The sequence below is a fragment of the Pundamilia nyererei genome, unplaced genomic scaffold (assembly GCF_000239375.1).
Source record: "Pundamilia nyererei isolate P.nyererei 1_Seehausen unplaced genomic scaffold, PunNye1.0 scaffold00046, whole genome shotgun sequence".
Taxonomy (NCBI): Eukaryota; Metazoa; Chordata; class Actinopteri; order Cichliformes; family Cichlidae; genus Pundamilia; species Pundamilia nyererei.
Window position 1 is genome coordinate 2,520,570 of NW_005187447.1, and position 18,916 is coordinate 2,539,485.

At 40.6% G+C, this 18,916-nt stretch overlaps 1 protein-coding gene across 3 annotated transcripts; it reads right to left on the reverse strand.

The window, feature by feature from the left end:
* Nucleotides 1-646: 646 nt before the first annotated feature.
* On the reverse strand, nucleotides 647-18,623 carry cpeb2 (cytoplasmic polyadenylation element binding protein 2). Of its 3 annotated transcripts, XM_005732341.1 has the most exons (11): nucleotides 17,226-18,623; nucleotides 15,247-15,516; nucleotides 10,963-11,053; nucleotides 9,389-9,439; nucleotides 8,380-8,403; nucleotides 6,390-6,563; nucleotides 6,193-6,282; nucleotides 5,880-5,998; nucleotides 5,445-5,559; nucleotides 5,067-5,248; nucleotides 647-3,978 (listed from the first exon to the last, which is right to left on the reverse strand). In XM_005732341.1, exons 1-11 carry the CDS (start codon nucleotides 18,162-18,164, stop codon nucleotides 3,751-3,753), a joined length of 2,283 nt encoding a protein of 760 aa, XP_005732398.1. In that variant the 5' UTR covers nucleotides 18,165-18,623; the 3' UTR covers nucleotides 647-3,750. The 3 variants fall into 3 exon arrangements, with proteins under 3 accessions (XP_005732398.1, XP_005732400.1, XP_005732399.1); XM_005732343.1 differs by lacking the exon at nucleotides 9,389-9,439; XM_005732342.1 differs by lacking the exon at nucleotides 8,380-8,403.
* Between the last annotated feature and the right edge of the window lie 293 nt (nucleotides 18,624-18,916).

Genomic DNA, 18,916 nt, shown 5'->3' on the forward strand with positions numbered 1-18,916 from the left:
AAGTTAACAAAAAGAGGCGACACTTTGGTGATAAATTCCAACTTCAGTATAGTCAGTGTTTTCAATAATTAGCAAATGCTAATCTGCTAGCACGACAAGCTAAAATAGCTAATAGTTATTGGATATGATCGCTTTTTAACCTTTAATCTCTAACTATAGTCTTTTCACTTGCAATAACACACTGGATACTACATGTCATTATGTGTTTGAACGAGTTAAAGTATAAAAAGTGTCTGCAAGAGCCAGATATCCAGCAAACTCATGTCCAAACAGAATGGGTCTTTATTCAGGAAGTGAAAGAAAGAAAAAGAGATTGTAATCAACACCCCATTTAAATACAAAAACAAAAATAAAAATAAACATGATATTCATTTTGCATATCAAAGAACCATTCAGTAATAATTACAATCCAAACATCTCATAAACGACTTTTGTGAAGCTATACACACAAACTCTGATTTAGAAATTAGTCACTTTAACAATAAAATTACAAATATTTAGCTTTAAAAATAATTAAACTCAAAATAATATTTTAGCAATTAGCATCTTTAAATTATATATAGTGTTTTTCACATAAAAATACAAAATAATACCAATGACATTTAAATATGAAAAATTATTCCAAGAACCTGCTACTATCAAATAAAAGAAAATGTGGGAAAAAACAAGATGAAAAGAAATAGAAATATGCATGAAAAAGTCTCTCCTTTTGTTAGCAAAACACTATCCAAAATAACTACAATCATTTACATCAGTACAAAGATATCTGGATTTAAAAATACTTGCAATGAAAAAACGGGGTATCTTTTTCTGACAGTAAAAAATGACACTGTGGATCAGAAATTTGCAAAATATGCAATGAAAAAAATAAATCTGCATTAAAAAGGTTTACACTGTAGTTCTTACTTTTATACAAACATTAGAAACAGTATTGCACATCACAACACAGATTCGAGGTTAGTCAGCCTTTCAAAATGTGTTATATTCAAGTTTCAGAGCATCTACGAGGACAGGCAGCTGGGGCCTCGATGCAACAGGGGAGAATCTCAAGTGTCTTCCCAGAATATAATAAAACCTTCATGTTTCCTTCCATTAAATCAAACGTGTCATGTGTATCAAAATAAGAATCAGCTGTATATCAAAAACTTTGATGTTACTAATGATGTGATTCTTTGTCAACCAAAACTTTTGGACATAATTAGGGGTAAATAAAATCGAAATATCAGTCCTATTTAAATAGAAAAATACAATCAAAATCAACTCAGTTTTTCGTCTACAAAAATAGTGAAATAAATATGATTTTTACAAAAGCAAGGACACATACAGAACCAAGTAACAGTGTTTAACATAGAAAATAGAAGCTCACAAAAACAGCACGAGTCAAGTGTTACAGGTGACGATATTCAAACATTATCAGACGCCATGAGAACCAAAGCCACGAGGAGGAAGAGGGGCCAGAGCGGGAGCCCGGTCTTTAGCTTTCACCTCCCATCAGGTTGCAGGCCGCGACGCCTTTCCGACTCCCGCTCCTCGTAACACCCGGACCATTTTAGAATATATTAGAAAACATTTGCTTTTTGCTCTACTCACACAAAACATAGCTAACTTAAGACCACTGCTCCACGCTACACTTTAAATAAGTCATTATGGGGAAAAAATATGATAAATTCTACCTATAAATAGGTGAAAACTTTCATAATTCGCTTCTAAACACAAGGGGTGAAGGAGACGGAAAACGAGCAGGGATACAGAAAAGTAGTGCATAATGTATATTATATATTAAAAAAAACAACAAAACAACATATTGAAGGGCCAGTGATGAGTAAATTGTTCACACAAACAATTTCAATTACACAACTCAACTAGTCTCAGTTCCATTAAGGTTTTGTAACAGTACACAGTTGACGCCTGAACACTGATACCGAGGAGCACACACACAGGGGCATGAGACACTAAAACCACAACAACACGAGAGCGACACACTTGTACAGTACCAAACAGACCGCTGGGCGACCGTCCTCACAAAAAAGATTGTCCCTAAAGAGTTTTTCAAGGGTCGAGGAGGAAATTAAACAAACAATAAAAAGAAAAAGATCATCTTTAGCGAAGACCACGCGTCACTGTCTTCATCGTGGACAAGTGTGGTGAGGAGATGTGGAGATGCTTCATCTTCCGGTAACTGCGTCAGTGTTTCCTTGGATTTATGGAGCTGCAGCCACACAGCATGGAAGCCTGACTGTTACATTACAAAATAAGCAGTTTAGTGTGTTTGAACAATGCTCAATAACACGGAGCACGCCAAACTGACAAAGTCTTTCATTTGCGTCTGGTCTGCTGGTGAAGCTACACCAGATTAGCCTTTGGAACCACACAAAGATATGGATAGGAAGAGTGAAGGTGGAGTCATTCTTCTCTACGAAATCTGTTGATAGCTAAACTAGAGCCTCAGTCTACACTAACAACAGTCACACAGCACATGGACGACACACAAACACAAACCACTGAACACCACTCTGCTTCTCAATGGCATTTTTTTGTTGTTTTTTTTTTTGCTATACAAGCCACCACGTGACAACGTGATGGCATCCACTAAGTCTACAGTAGAACCAATATCACTTTTTGTATTGTTAGTATGTAAACAGATCAAACAACAGAGAAACATCAAAGCATGCAAGTTTAAATATGTTTTTTTAACTCATTTATCTTAGTCTGATTTTTTTTCCCCTCTTAGGCATTTGTACTTGATGATCATGCTACTCATTATAGAATTGTTACGTCTTGTCTGCATTTATTATTTCAGTGGTTTGTTTTTTCCTGACATATATCCAGCATGCTATTTGTGTAGCTAAGCCTATTGTCATTATATGCACTCTTAAATCTTTCTATGGCAATGGGGGCCAGAAGTGTTCGAGTGCATACTGCATTTCGTTTTACATGATTCAGGTTTATAAATGGCATTAAATATAATACCTACACATCTATTCATATATATGTATATATAGCAGCAAAGCTTCTGAAATAGCTCGGTCAGTATAAATGTTGAATACAGTTGCAGAAAAGCAGATTTTGTATTTTGAGGTATCACTCTACGGGTCAGTATGAGCGCAAAAATAACCCTAGTGTCTTCTTTTTTTTTTTACATTTCAATAAACTCTCTAACAAGAAGAAAGAGCCCATGGCAAAGTTAAAAAAAACAAAACAACGGTTTGCTTTGTGGCAGAAAATGTGTCAATTTTAAGCTTCCTATATTTTTTTCTACCTTTGGTTAATGACCCGGGGCAGGCGTCAACATTATAGAATCGAGGTTTTCCCAGAAACAAGTGTGCACTGAACGCACCGTGGGGTGGCTAGCAGCAGACAGACAGACAAGCTGCCCCCATGCAAAAACATTCCCGTATCTACGTTAAATCTCACATACAAAAATAATGATAATAAAAAAAGCTACAAAAATCAATCTCTTTTTTTGTTTTTTAAATCTCCTCTTAGAAAAGATGAAAGTACCACAAAAGAGTTGTAGAGTTGTCAGAGCCTGAGATGTGCGGGGGGTTTTGGTGAAAAACTGAGGCTTGTGGTGTTTGGCTGCTACAAAAGATATATAGATATATAGTATATACTGTATAGTGTTATGTACTTGATTATACTGATAGCTTAGGAAGCAGGAGAGGCTGAGCGATGCTCTTTTTCCTGTTAGCCAGTGTTTAATTTCCCTTTCCCCTAACTGTGTTACCATGAAATTGGGGGTCGCAATCTCTAATTCCAGCGGAAGTGAATCTGGCGAGGGCGGTCGGCGCCTTCTTTAACCAGAGGCTTGTGAAACTCCCGTCCGGCACGGGAGTGGATGTTAGCCCAGCAGAACTCGCAGTAGTACTGAAGACAGGTGACGTTAGCACAGAAAAAAGGAGCAAATTTCCCTCCACAACGAGCACCCTGGCACTCATCACAGAGCTGATCATCCAGGACGTAGGGCTTCACCTCCACCTGCACATTAACGAGACATAATGTCAGCTGTAACGAAGGAAACAAGCTTAACGAAGCACAGGCAGAGAGAAAACCTCATTTAACCAGCCCTAACAAGCGTTTGCTTATGATAACAACAAGCTCCTTCTTCTCTGTAGGGATGCTGATAACACACAAAAAGATGCAAATACACACACACTTGCACGCGCGAATGGCATAAATTACACATCACCATGACAACTGTGTCATATACCATGAATCCTACTGATTCCTAAAGTCTGAAAAGTTTAATTTACGGTAATAAAATATCTCGAAGCCTTTTATTTGTGATCGTTAGTAAAATTTTGAGATTCTGCTTATAAATAAAATATTTAGTGAAATATGTATCATACTGTAGATTCCTACCATCTTTTGTTCCTTTATGGAATTAGTATGTTATCTTATGTTCTTGCATACAATGTCACAACCCACAAATGTGCAACATTAAAGCTAGAGAAGTTTGGCTGATTATGTCTACATTGTAACAAGTGGGAAAACCTGTTTATTTCTCCTAAACGGTGCTACATTTCTAAGTAACATACATTTGAGGGTGGGGCAGCAGCGTTGAGAATGTGGGTTGTGCCCATGAAAAACTTGCTAAATCTTCTCTGCCAATGCCAAACACCTTAATCTACTGAAGTTCGATTGGTTTCATTTATTTGAGTGAATGATTGCTGATTGTAGAATGGGTTGGTGTTTCCACATGCTACAGGGGCCTCTGTTTGTTAAATTAGCACATTTTTAAATTGCCAACATGTTTTATTTCTTTCGTTTTTAATCATCCAATCCAATAAATGAGAAGAAACAAGAGCCAGTAGCAGAAAAAACTGTTTGCCATTGACAGATGCAAAATACCAGCAACACTGAACAGTGAAACAAAGTGCTTCACTGACCACTACACTGAGCACAGAGGTTTCTATAAACCAAATGACCACATTCCTTTGATAGTGTGCTGCTTTTCTTGAGGTTGCAAAAAGTGTTACATTTAATTACAAAAAAATTCTGAAACCCTGATATACACTAAAAAGTCGAAGACGGGGGAAATATTAATGAAAGGAGGGTGGTCATACCCTCTTATCAATGTCAGCATGCTGCAGCTGGACGAATCTCGCGCTGATGGCAGCGATGTAGCTCTGTTGGTTTGAGAAAGCCACTCGTCCTGCCCCCTTTGGGTATTTGAGCTCTGGATCTGTATCAATTCCTGCGTAGCACACTCCACCATAGAGGCGATCCATAATCATGGCCAACTCGACTAGTAAAAAAATGAACAGAGGACAAAAAGATGAATTTAAATATGTGAAAAAACAGATACAAGATGTGGATTTGAGAACAGAAGAGAAGCTATCAGAAGCTTATTTTTAGTCCAAGTTATCATTGCACGCATAGCTTGAATTCATCTCTATTGAGATGCAATACTAGTCGTAGAGAAACAAGTTGGCTATATTTACTTGCTCTCAGAGGACGAGGGACGCCGCCCACAAAGATGGTCTTGCGGGGATCAAGAGGCTGAGATCCATCCATCACAAAATCGCTGTCGCTCAGGTTCCAAGGACGAATTTGCACCTGGTGTCAAAGTCTAACAAGATTAGATCACCTTTCCCCCCTATAGGAAAATTGTGCCCATGTAGCTTCTTTTCACAGCGAGCTGGTACTGCTGTGCCACAGAGTATATTTAAAAGATGGATATTGCTATATTTTCTGCTGCTTTAACCACATGTGCCTGCAATCAAATCAGTCCCTCGCTCTGGCTGTTAGACACAATGAAGTCATTTTATGGTACTTCCATGTTGGCATCACTATTCAGACACAAAAGCTACACCCATCCTTTAAATTATTATTATTTAAGTGTTTAAAGATTTAAAAGCAATTTTTGAAAAACTCACAGGTTTGTCCTTGATGGTGGGGCTGGAGACACACAGGTAAAGCTTCCCATCCTCCTCCATACAGGCTTCAATCAGAGCCTGCACCGAGCTCTCTTCCTGGAACAGCAGGAATGCATAGCCTAGGAAACGTATATAAAAAGCTTCAGTGTACATGCATATAAGAACAAGAGAGGGTATAACAAAGGTGCTCACCTTGGTTTGTCACTATTCAAATGACATTCACTTATTTGCATCATATCATAATACCGTGCAGGCTCAATGTAAATACTGGTAACCAGCCATAAATAGGTGAGCTTGATGCTTTTGCTAATACCTTTAGGCGGAAAGTAGGATTTACTCTCTGCTTTGTGTGGCCAGTCCACCACAAGGTGACCAAAGCGGCGGAAGCTTGAGGTTATTTCATCTAAGGGAATTTGACATGTGACACGTGAGTAGGGAGATAAATCATAGAAATTTATTTTTTAAAGGACTGGCAGTACAACACAATCATGAAATCATTTCTTTACTCACCTTCGTCTATGTCAGGAGGCAAACCTCCCACAAACACCTTACGAGAGAAGCGCTCGATGCGTTCCCCGTTTTGGTGAGGGTAACAGTTGGGAGAGCCAAGGACTCCTGGGACACCCTGGTTGCCATGGCCATCATCAAGGAGATTGTCATCAATAGGGAAGAGAGAGGAGCGGCCTGGTGGACAAAAAAAGGCAGGCAAGGCTACAGCAAATGTCAAGCATGCTATTAAACATTCACAAGCAGAAACCCTCACGAACATGTTTCCAATCCCAGTCACATTTCCTCTCCTTGAGGCAATGTTACATCTCTGCTATGACAGGGACGTACTGAGATGAGAGGCTTTCTATAAAATAATGTTTCTGCTTTTATTGCACTTTATTGCTGAGTGGATGTGAGGCCAAGCACCAGCTTAAAGTGAGGATTACGTACAATTTGTTTTTTTACAGATCCGAGACTGGGACACGCAATCATGTCTGCTCCACCCAGAGCAGCGTGGCAGATAAAGCGTGTGTGGAAAGGCAGGCCGAGTGGAGCGAAGCTGTTAACATAATGGCTAAGCACTATGGAGTCCCAAAGTGTTCAAATATATACCAGACGACACAAGTTATTTAAAAAGAATAAATAATGAATTAAGTTATTCATTATATAGCAAATATAAATGAAATGAGGGGATTTCTTTATCACATTCTTTGCATTATATTAGATAAAATGTGAATTATTGGACCAAAGTCTTTAGCCAGCAAAGGGAAGCAATCAAATTAATCTGATTCAACTAGCAGCTGCTTCTGTCAGAGCATAAGGACAGACGCAGCTTACAAGCCAAAAAAGTGAAGCCATCACAGAAGTGGCTTAAAAGAGGATTCTTTTTATGAGCCACCAGGGGGCGACTCGTGGTTGCAAAATCAAAAAACAAACAAACAAAAACAACAACAACCCTCACTTCCCTTTATTTGTGGTCTCAGTAGAACACTTTCCTGCAGGATTTATGGGCTCAGCTGCTAGTTTAAGGTCATACTGAAGAAAATATCAAGACCTTATTGTAAATTACATATTGATTATTCAGGATAATAATTTATCATTGACAAGTCGTTACCCTGTTAGCTTGCCATTTCACAGTCGAGCACATCTGGTTCAGAAACACCAAGATGTAGATGGTTAAAATACTGAGCTCGGAGGTCCATAACAGAACAGGTGGTGTCGGGGTTTTGGAATAAAATCACTGTTATTATGAACATGAATGATATAATAATATTTTAGAAGATTAGTATATTTTAATAATTTATTATTTTTAGAAACCAATGGGATGTTTCTACAGGGTTTTGGACTTCTGCAGAAAATAAGCTCTATGGGAAATAAAGGTTCTCTTTAAAGGTTTGCGCGGCTCCTCGTTATAGGTGCCGAGTGATTTCAAGATAATCTTCACATATTCAATCCATTTTCACAGTTTTTTTTAAGTGTGGATACATTTGGCAGAAGTAAAAACACATATTTTGAGGTATAAATAAGCTGCACCCTAGCAGCATGACTTCAGCCTGACTATCACTAACCTCCTTTGTTTGCTACCAAAACTTGAGATACAGTTTCAAAATTCACAAGTGGGGAACAAAACGTGAAAATATCTAAAGTTTGTGTAAAACACAGACCTTATTTTAAGCACACAGTCAAAAATCTATACAAAGTGCTACATGCTAACCTATTTTATTTATACTTTGGGTTTCCATAGAGCAGAGGCTATAAACACCACCAAACATGAAACCCTAAACTTAATGTATGTCTGGATACTGAAACAACACATTTTTCTTTGTATATTTTTTTAATAGTCAATCAGAAATTTGATGAGCAAAATTCTGTGTTCCCAAATTTAAAAGCAGAAAACAGTGAAGTCTAAGTCCAGACTTAAGGCCTCAGTTTGGTATCTATTTAAGCAATAACACATGCCACAAGGAAAAAGCCACAAGTAAAGAGACACGCTAGAGAAAGCTGAATTTACCTCGACGCCTCCCATAGCTCCTGGCTGCATGTAGAAAAGTACAAGAGTGCAAGTTTCAGCTATGAAACATTTCTCAGAGGGCATTTGTAACTGTAGACTTTAATCTGCTGATCCAACCCAACCAGCTTTTATTCAAGTCACCGACTAATGAGCTAAACTGAGATACTTTTAAAAAAAAGGACTTAAATCCTCCTGAAACCCAAAACAAAAATTATTATTTTTTCCAAACTTCCTAAATGCTGTGGCAAGGAAGCCTGAGGGGCTGCATCTGTCATATACTTGATGAAAGCAATACACAGAAAGTCCAGAAGCCTATAAATGACATTTACACAAATGTTGTTATTTTGCACAAAAAGGTTTTAAATGCGATCAAAAACCAGAAAAAGGAAAACTGTTTAAAGGCCAAAGCCCTAAATATGCTCTGGCAGGGACAAGAAATCTAATTACACACAGCAGCATAGATGGCGTTGAAAAGGGGACAAAAATTATTTTCTGATTATTGAGTCTCAGGAGGAAATGGCAACCAGAACTTATTAAAAACACTCATAATTACTCCCAAATGTTGTCTGACCCCGATTTATGTCTCGCTAATACTGTTACAAAACACGGTTTTATTTTTTTGACAACTGGATGTGTCTCCAAATGTGAAGCTTAAAAAACAAAAACACAGGGACTATTCAGGGCAACAATTATTCTAATTAACACAAGACAATTTAATTGGAGGCAACCTGGAACAACCTTTGTCATTCAAGTACTACACAAAACGAGCACAGTAAATTTTCAGTTATACCACATAGCCACTTTAATGCCAACAAAACAGTTGAACAGCTGGTTAAAAAAACTGAACCCATTTAACGGGTACCGTCAGATACTCTGCAGCAGATGCAGCAGAGGTGACACTGCGTAGCCTTATTGCACCACAGTGAGTGTGTCTAATGAGGCTAAAGAGTAATGGTGGGAGCATCATGAGAGCTGCAGACACAGGAGGATGGCGCTAGGAGATAATTACCATTGAGCATGAGTAGGCCGTCAGCCCCGGGGTTAGGGCATCCCACACGGCCTGATGTGAGAAACAGACACACACACGCAGAAAACACACACACACAAATAGGAATGAGACATAGAGCAGATGGAGAAGACAGGGCAAAGCCAATGCATGTACATGGGAATAACCACACAAAAATGCACGCACACACATAAACAGAAAAAACAACTGTCTTTTCACATGTCTAAGTTGAGCACAAACAGGAGCAAATGTTTTTTTCCCCCCATAAATGACCACGTACTGTTTCAGCTTTCCGACCAAACTACAGTGGAATTACTTGTTTTATTTAAGGCGATAACAACGTCCATTTAAAATAAATAAATAAATACATTTTAATGCAAAGACCTAGCGAGTTCTGAGCTGAACAAGACAATTTCTCCCCTTTTTTTACATTCTGCTTTGGAAACGATTGAGGAAAAAAAACACTTGTTATAGTAACCCAATTTCCCATCATATTTAGTTTTACAGGGGTTTCTCAATCGTACTAATGAATCAAAAATCACAAATACCAAATTCTAGATCACAGCATTCATTATGAAATGTCAGATAAATTAAGTCACTAATAAGATACAAATATATTAAAAATGTGTTGCCTTATGAGAAGCTACATTTGGAGCCCTTATCCAGAATGCTGTGTTGTGTTAACCATGTCAGTGCTATAAATGGCAGAGCGGACCCCTGCAACCCCCCCCTTCCATCTCACCTCTCTTAGCTGTCATATGCAGCGTGTGAAAGTGTGATCACATCTAAAATTAGAGTAGACCCCCCCCAGCCCCCCACGCTTTGCTGTGCACACTGGCCCGTGTCCTCTCCATCTGCTCCGGCAGGAAAAACAAGAAACTCGCCCATGAAAGGAGGGCGCAGGTTGAGTAATAATCTTAGCCAACTGCAAATGAGAAAATCCACACAGGAAATTTTATACGTGTTTGCAAACCTCAACTGTTTGTCTTTTAACCAGTGATGAGTTTTTCTTCTTTGTAATATTTTAAAGTGAGAGTATCTTTGGCTTGTCAGGCTGTAAAAGAGCTACGAGCAGCCGTCAGTAGGAGCTGTTATTTGACACTGCTCCTCTGATGTCCAGCAGCTGAGCACAGGAGGCCAGGACAGTGTCGCTCTACGATAAATTCTCTGCTTGGTCCTGCCAAGAAGTGAGGAATAATTCAGCAGTTACACAGATCCGTTAATATATTTTTAAGGTGTAAAATACACATGTTTGACAGTTACAGATGTTTTCTGATATTAGTAAAGAAAAACGCCACGGTTTCTCTTTTTCCTGACCTCCAGCTCTGAGTCAGATCAGTGTGCTGTTCAGGTTAAGTAGGAACAGGATCAGAGCTGGAAGGTCATGTAAATGTGCAGCTGGTGGCACAAGTATTAAGCTCTCAGCAGGGAGAAAATAAGCTGGTGTGTGGAAAAACAGCACAGCTCTGGGAGCAATGGGCCTGTCACTTCCCTGCACGATGTCGGGTTGCCTCCGCGAACACGATCGCCTCCCTCTGACCCCACGAACTGAGACTGAAAGGGAAAGGCCAGCTTACCTTTCATCGGATCCTGCTCAGCTCGCATGATGTCAATCAGAGAGCTCTCCAGGGAGTGCATGTTCAGACTGTCGTACATCCTGGTGCGATCCTGAAAAAATACAGGTGACATTTCTTTTTTTAATCATCCAGAGTTTGACAAAACAAACAAACGTCGCGGTGCACGAATAAATCCTCACGTTTCTCACACACCTTCGGGATTTGGCTTATGAATAATAAAACCTTTGAAGCACAGGGTATTTGGCTTAACATGCGCCTCACGCTCGGATTAACATTTTTTCCATATTTATTCACTTCAGGAGTCTGAAGGTAAGTTTACAGGCAGCCTACACAACGGATTCCCCAAGCTCTCTGGACTGCTTCCAAGATGCAGACAAAGAGAGAAAATGGAAACTAAAACCAGGAGCGGCATTTCACAATAGAGCTGAGATGGAGGTTGGGAGTTTGTCAGCAGAACAGTGAAGTTGATCATCTTATTATTCTAGCCAGAGTGCCAAGTCCACCTTATAACACACAGCACAATGACAGGCTAATGTCCCAACTCTATGATAGTTAATAGCAGCATGTCGCTTCTGTGTAAGCAACAGTAATTCAGAAAATGATCACACGGTAACTGCGCAAAATACAAAATGCTATCAAAAATTTTTAAATTAAAATGCAATAGCATGCAACTTCTTGCATTTGTGTTGGTCAAGCTTCAACTTGAACTTCATTTCAGGTAAGGGGACAAAATCACAGGAAGTCAAATTTCACAAGGACGGCTGATGATAAGTGACAACTGTGCTGGTGTAACCAGAAACGGTTTCCCTGCATTCTACTAGAGTGCACTGTCATATGAAAACGTTCAGGTAGATGTAAAAACGTAGATTAGTTTGAGATCGAGGTTCACTTTAGCGCTCTGTTTCAAGTCTGGGGAGTGGTCCAAATGAAGCAGGAGTGCTTGAGCGCTGCAGAGCTTCACAGTGAGACAATCCTGAAGGGGGCCAACTTTAAAGTGAGTGTTTTTTGCTTTTTAATAGTTTTGGAACTTTTTGACCAAACCCTTTCACTGCTGCATTATGAGAATGATTAACAGGTTCACACTGGTCTTTATGTGTCATAAACCTGCCAACTTTAGAGACGAAGGACAGCGACTTTTGCCTTCTTCCTTGCCAAAAGGGATGGGTGGCCAAATTTCAGGCTGGATGCCTTAGCGGACACAACCCCAAAGGGGATTTGTGTCTCCAGCTGGAATTGAACCAGGACCTTTTGCTTGCCAGCGGACCACTAGTTAATTTAAATTGGCTTAATTTTTTTAATATCCCTTTCCTTCACAGATTTTTTCATGTAAATATTCCAGGCTTGAAGAAATCTTGGTGATATTTCTATCATCACATCAATAGTGCACGTGTTTTTTCTTTGAAGTGCTAAACAGCAACCTGTTTACTGTTGATCATTTAGTTTGAGTAATTTTCATGACAGGCCAAGGATTCTGGAGGGTTCTGTGTTAACAAGAAGACTGATGTAATGGGTGACAATGAGCAATGGGAAACCTGACGTTGCTGGATGATCTTTTTTCTTTAGCGTCATAGTATTTTAGGGTGATCACATCAGTTAATTGCAGGAAACTTGCAGCCTTTCTTAGAGAAACAACAAGTGACTAGCCCCACTAAAGGCTAACTGAAGGCAGAGGTGCTGTTCCTTTTGTCCCCAGTTTACCTCTGTGTTATGTTAAAAACATGACACAGCAGAGATACAGTCTGTCACTGAGTGCCAAACATTAAACAGAGAGGAAGGAAGGAAAAGACTTGGAATCTGAAAAATTCCAGTAGTGACACTGTTTATGGAAATTAACAATCCATGCAGTCGCGTCTGTTTCCTGGAATAGGAAGCGCTGCACTTCTTGGCACTGATAATACTAATAATTTGAGCTCATAGCAACAGTCGTACCATTTGGTGACACCATTAATAAGGTGATATCATTAGATCGGTCTGAATGAGTCACGGCCATACCCGCATTAATCTTAGAATTGATTCAGGCAAAGTCGCTCATAATCTGAAAGGTTTTGTGGATTTGATTTTATATTAATTGTGTGTTGAGGTCCTTAAAGGCACATTTAAACTTTTAATCAATTGATGCACTTTGAGTGTCCAAGCTGTGCAGTTTTTAACATTAAAATGTCTCTTACATGAAGCCTATAACTGAATGATTTTATAGAAGAATTCAACAGCAACACCGAGCTCTTTCAATGCAAGTCGCACTGGAAATGATAAACTATGACAAAGAATGATATCAAACATGGAGTTTCAGGGAACAATACTGCCTCATAAATGTTCCTAAGAACTCAGTAATATCAATTCAAAACAAGTAAAACACTGTTCAAAGTGCCTGTATCCCAGGGGGAGATTTTCTGAAGGCTTTCCTGACTATGACTCCATTTCTTTGCAGGCACGAGAATCGAAACATCAAATCACAATGCAAATTATGTTCTTTGAAAATAGCAACCAGTCTCACGGCACACGCAGACGTCTCTTTACACTTGGCAAAGATCTAGGCTTCGCAATCTTCCACATCAGGTTACTTTGCTTTTTTCTGCATTCTGTGTAAGTTTGATTGCTAACTTGAAACTCCAGGCAAGGTTTAATTCAGTGTGTGCACGGGAGGTGTGTTACTATGACGATCACAAGTGTCTGGGTCCAATTTTAAGAAGAATATAAAGTGACATGTGGGGCATCACTTGAATTGTGCTGCAAGCCTTGGTTCTGAAGCATGTGCTATAAGCTATGCGTTGTACAAAAGTGATACATTCTGAGTGCAACGTGTAAAAGTTAAATGGATGACTCTGTGTGTGGTTCAATGCATTAATTAAAGATAATTATACACAAATAAACCGAGCACAAGGCACTACATAAATGTCTTCAGGGGTTATAAATCAGTTCATGTTTTTAGTTCTGGTAAAAACATTTTTCCTACACAGGAGGTAACTGTAATAAAATAATCTTCCTAAATCAGTTTTGTGAATTGGGATTTCATTTACTAACACACACAACAGACGTTCTTGTTTAAGAAATAGTGAGAAAAAGGAAAATTTTGTTCAATTAGGTAAGTCACTGTACTTTGTCATCCCACAGAGGCCCATTCTGAGCCTGGAAAAACACTGTATCAGCGACACGAAAGAGACGAAGATTAATCCAATTTTGTGAACAAATGGGAATTTTGTTTTTGGCAAGAAAATTAGAACGATGTGATTAAAATATGACTAAACGATGACCATCTGGACCCTGAAGCTATAAAAGGGGAAAGTAGATGCACTGATGATCATAGAGTCCCTCAGTTCATTTAAGTACACAAAAAAATATATCATTAATGTTAGAAACGTGACAATATTCAGAAATTAGACACATAGGCAGCATATTGCAGTGTCAATTTTCTGATGAAGATATGGGAATGGATGTGGTAATATGTTGTTTACACATGTATAGAGAACATTTGGAATGTGCATTTACTCTTTTGATGTCATTTGCTCCACACGACCTCGTTCTTGTTTACTGTCAGTTCTGCCAAGCCAGGCTACAGATGCCTACCCAAAAGAAAATCCCACATTTTTGGTCATTGGGAGAAACACATCTACTTTTAAATATCATTTGCTCTTCGAGAGGCCTTTTGTATTACACAACAAGTCTATTTAAGAAGGTATTTAAAGAAAAGGAGGAGTGAGTTTGTTACCTAGAAAACCTAACTTTAATTAGTTTCATTGCAAGTACCAGTGAAATTGTAACTTTTCATTAGCCATATAAAGACCATAGTATAGACACTTGTCTTTCTGAATAATAGCAAAAACCTGAATATTTTATGCAAGTAAACAACTGTATTTCTGATACTTTCATTAGGTAGACCACAACTTGGAATATGACCTTTTAAAGTTTGGCAAAGGAGCAGTTTTAGTGGCAAAAGGCGTTAACTTCCTGAAAATAAAGCAGCCCAGCCCAGATCCTCAGATCTAAAAACTCTTGCTTGTGTTTCTCCTGTTGACAGAAAGAATTATTATCCCCTTTTAGTTTATACCTCATCAAGTAAAGTTAAATGAAACTATCTATTCAGAGACCTTCATCATTTAATTTGTCTAACATCTAATTCGTGTGATTGATTTAACCTCTGTCGCCAGCTCTTTCCCACCTTTAAACCCACTGATTCTCACACTGTCAAACAAAAACCCTTCTGTTATCCCCCCCACACACACCAAACCAATGATCCTACAAAACCCACCAACAGCAGCCAATGCAGTCCCAACCCTAAACACATACCTGCAGGGGCAACAAGGTGTTGCTGTTGCTGTCTGTGCGAAACATGTTCTCCTCTATCCAGGACTTAGGCCCCAGTGATCCGCCAGAGCGTGGGAACTTGGGAGGAGCGATGACATTGCTTGAGAAGGGCTTCTTCAGGGGTGAGACGTGACTGACTGAGCCAGGTACACCCATGCCGCTCCCTCTGCGGTGGTCCCGGCCCCAGGACATCCCCCCGGAGCCCCAGCCATTGCCTTGGTGACTACCCCAGGGAGATGGTTTCACCATGGGCTGTGCAAACATAAAGATAATATGGAGTTAAAGAGAACTGAGAGCTTTATCATGTCTGTAATACACAAATATTTTTTGTATTTACAACATCCATTTCATCCTATCTTGCCTTTCTTTCCTTTCACAGCCACAGCTTGATCTGCTCCTGTAACGGGTGGCTGGATAAGAAGATTTAGGGCTTTAAGACTAATACTAAGTATCCCGTGCGCTGCAACACCACCTCTGTAACTTACACACAGTCTCTCTCCACCTGGACCTTGGGTCCCCTCTTAAGCATCATGCATTGGATTGCATTGTGCTTAATCTCACATGTGAATCATACACAGAGGAGAAACAACTTTCTGTTTCTTCTGCACTCAATGCTTAATGTAAACTGAAAACCTTTGGACTCACTGGCAACGTCCATGTTCTAATAGTGCTGTATTTGAGGAACAGAGTTAATAATCTTTAAAAAAAAAAAAAAAAAAAAGGATAACAGAAGTGCTTTTAAGCAGAATCATAAGAGAGAGACTCAGCACTCTGAGAAAGGGAAATGGAAAAATCTATGAGCAAAGTTGAAAGAACGCTCTTTTTAAAGCTACTGTTGGGAAATCCATGTCCTGGTTGCCACTGAAATTAAAGTTAGTTTAGATGAAGCTTCCAAAAAACAAACAAACAAACAAACAAAAAAGATCCAATAAGCACCCAGAGACATTTCAAGTTGGCTGCCGAGTACCAAGGCTTGCTTCTAGAAGGACATTTACATGAAAAGAGGCTGTTTTAGAGTCCTGTTAGAAATGAATGTACCAAACCTCACATACAAAAAAACCATTCACAAAATATGCATTTAGTAACTAACAAAATAGAAAAGATGCAGCATTTTCTTATGTTTTTCACTTTAAAATTGAACTTGCACGTAATGGTGGGGATCACCTTTATGCGGTTGTCTGTGTTGGTTTCATGAAAATATATTTACATAGGACTCAGAGCAAAGGGCTAAAGGTTAGTGAAACAGGAACACCACACATGCACTACAGGCACACCCAGTCACATACATACTTCCATGCACACACCCAATGTGCAAATTGCATTACGGAGAAACCTGAAGCTGAAGGCTACAAACCCCCAACTGCTGCATGACTGGACTGCTCATGTGAGCTTCTGCTGTTGCTGCATTTCCTCAGGGCATTGCAACCGACAACCATCACACCACCAAGATACTGGACGCTTTTCATTTCACCCAAATATAAGCACCCATTTACGACAACAAACCCTGCAAACCTTTGTATTCCCACTGAGTGCACCACAAGGCAGGGATGGCCCTGTGCCATGTGACCACATCCCACAGCCAGCTTCCAGGAGAGAACAACAGCTAGATTCAGTGATGCTCCCTTGTAACCCTGTTCACCCCTCCCTCTCTTTGCCTAAAGAGTAGACTTGAGCCCTTGCATAATGCATTATGCATTAGTCATTATGCATCAAGATAAAAATAGTTTATTATTCAATGTAAAGATTATACATGAATTCACATACACACATTAATCTATAAAGGCTTTATAACTACATTGTGACAAAATATCCCCAACCTAAGGACGTGCCAGAGTCAGCTTTCACAAAACTATAGACCTAATGGATTGGCTACAGATTTGGAGAGTCTTAATATCTACATTCGCTTATGATAGTTACATTAATGGGAATAGGAGACCCGGCCATGCTCCCCAGCAGCTCACCTGATGTTGGTTGTAGTTGTTCCTCTGCTGCAGGAAGGCGCCCTGCTGGGGATGCATCTGGGGACTAACGGGGGACCTGCGACTTTGCGGCTGCTGAGGGACGTTTATCTGGGGTGAGAAAGGACCGCTGAAGCCCTGCACGTTAATCCCGGCGCACGGATTAGCTGACACCGGAGAAAAACTCTGGAAGAAGGCCGGGTTGATGGAGGAGGGGATACCTGGGTAGAAGCTGTTGTCAGAGTCCGCGTTGGGCATATGGTTAATGGCGTTCGCGTGGATGGGGTTGATGGAGTTGGGTGCGGGCGGGGGAGAGGAGCTGGTCTGAACGGACCAAGGGGTGCCGAACCCAGGGAGGGAAGGTGAAGACGAACCCGCACTGGCGCTCTGCAACTCCTGGGTGGGGAGGTTCGGGAACGCGGCGCCGAGACCTCCGGACAACATGTTGCCGGTGCTGCTGCCATTGCCGTTATTTATATGGTGGGCGATAGGGGAGTCCATTTGGATCTTGTTTAGGTTTACGGAAGTGGGCAATGGCGACGCGGCATCAGCTTCAGCCTCTTCCACTGGAGAGTCGCGGGGGTCAGCGGCGCTGAGTTTGGTCTTGGAGAAGGGCTGCCTCTGCGGCAGGTGACTGAAACGTCCCTGGGGTGGGGTCGGCTCTGTGGGGCTGAACTCAGTGTGCTGACCTAACTGCTGATGTATTTTTCTGCTGTGCTGAAGGTCACAGATAGACTGCGTCGGGCAGAAATGATCAGGGAAAGCTATCTTCTGCTCTACGTGGTTATAATCCGGCGTGAACGAGCTCAGCTGGCCGTCGTTGTGCCTGTCGGTTTGGTTCGGCTGCTTTCCGGGTTTGCTGACCGGGCTGCTGCTGCGGTCCGTTTCCGTGGTTGACGGGGGTAACTGTGTGGTTGTCACCCCCACAGGGTCATCCTGCATGTTTTACTGATGCGCAGCAACTGACAGAAACAGCAGGGACGAGGCGACGCTGCTGAAAGGCGAAAAGAGGGAGGAAAACCGGTAGGACGAGGCGTAGTATCCGTCCGCCGATGTAAAATACTAAATTCGACGTTTAAATAAGGCAAGAAATGCCGACGAGAATATATTTAACCAGCGTTCCTAAATGAGGTCTATTCAAAGAGTGTGTGTGTGAAAAGGCTGCAGACTACAGCGCTGAGAGGAGGGGGTCTGGCCTGTGCAAATAGTCAGCTCGCTCGATGCCTAATCTCTGTTTCACTCGGTGATATTATCATCTGACTAAAGACCGAGCTTTTTAGGCCTTGTACACTAGCCTAGCCTGTACGGTCCATTCCTGTCCGACCGTTCTGCCCCCTCCTCTGGTTACCGGCTGTGCTGCTGCGGCAGAGGATTAAAGATCCCCGACTCAATCGACGTCACGACCGCATCACGCCTGTGCGCCCGCCTCGAGCCCGAGCTGCAAAGAGGACCGCATTGTTTACGTCACTTTTTCATTATTCATAAAGTGCAGTAGGCCTAAAACCCTCAGCAAAAAAAGGCCACTGTAGGCTGACTGTGGCCCTAATTATGACCAATAATTTTATGACTAATACTGCCGCGTGACTAATTTGTATGGCCATGTAGCGAAGTGACCCTATAGCAACCATTGCAAACTACTAGTCAGTTATCATATTCATATTCATCGTCAACTATTCAAGAGCCAATAACCCTTT

Bases quoted from the DNA above. Each gene is read 5' to 3' on its own strand.
- cpeb2 (XM_005732341.1), bottom strand. From the start codon at position 18,164: ATGCAGGATGACCCTGTGGGGGTGACAACCACACAGTTACCCCCGTCA. The intron at 11,054-15,246 runs GTATGTGTTTAG...GTATTTTTTCAG, and splicing joins ACACCTTGTTGCCCCTGCAG to GATCGCACCAGGATGTACGA. The intron at 9,440-10,962 runs GTAAGCTGGCCT...TTCTCACATCAG, and splicing joins TGAGCAGGATCCGATGAAAG to GCCGTGTGGGATGCCCTAAC.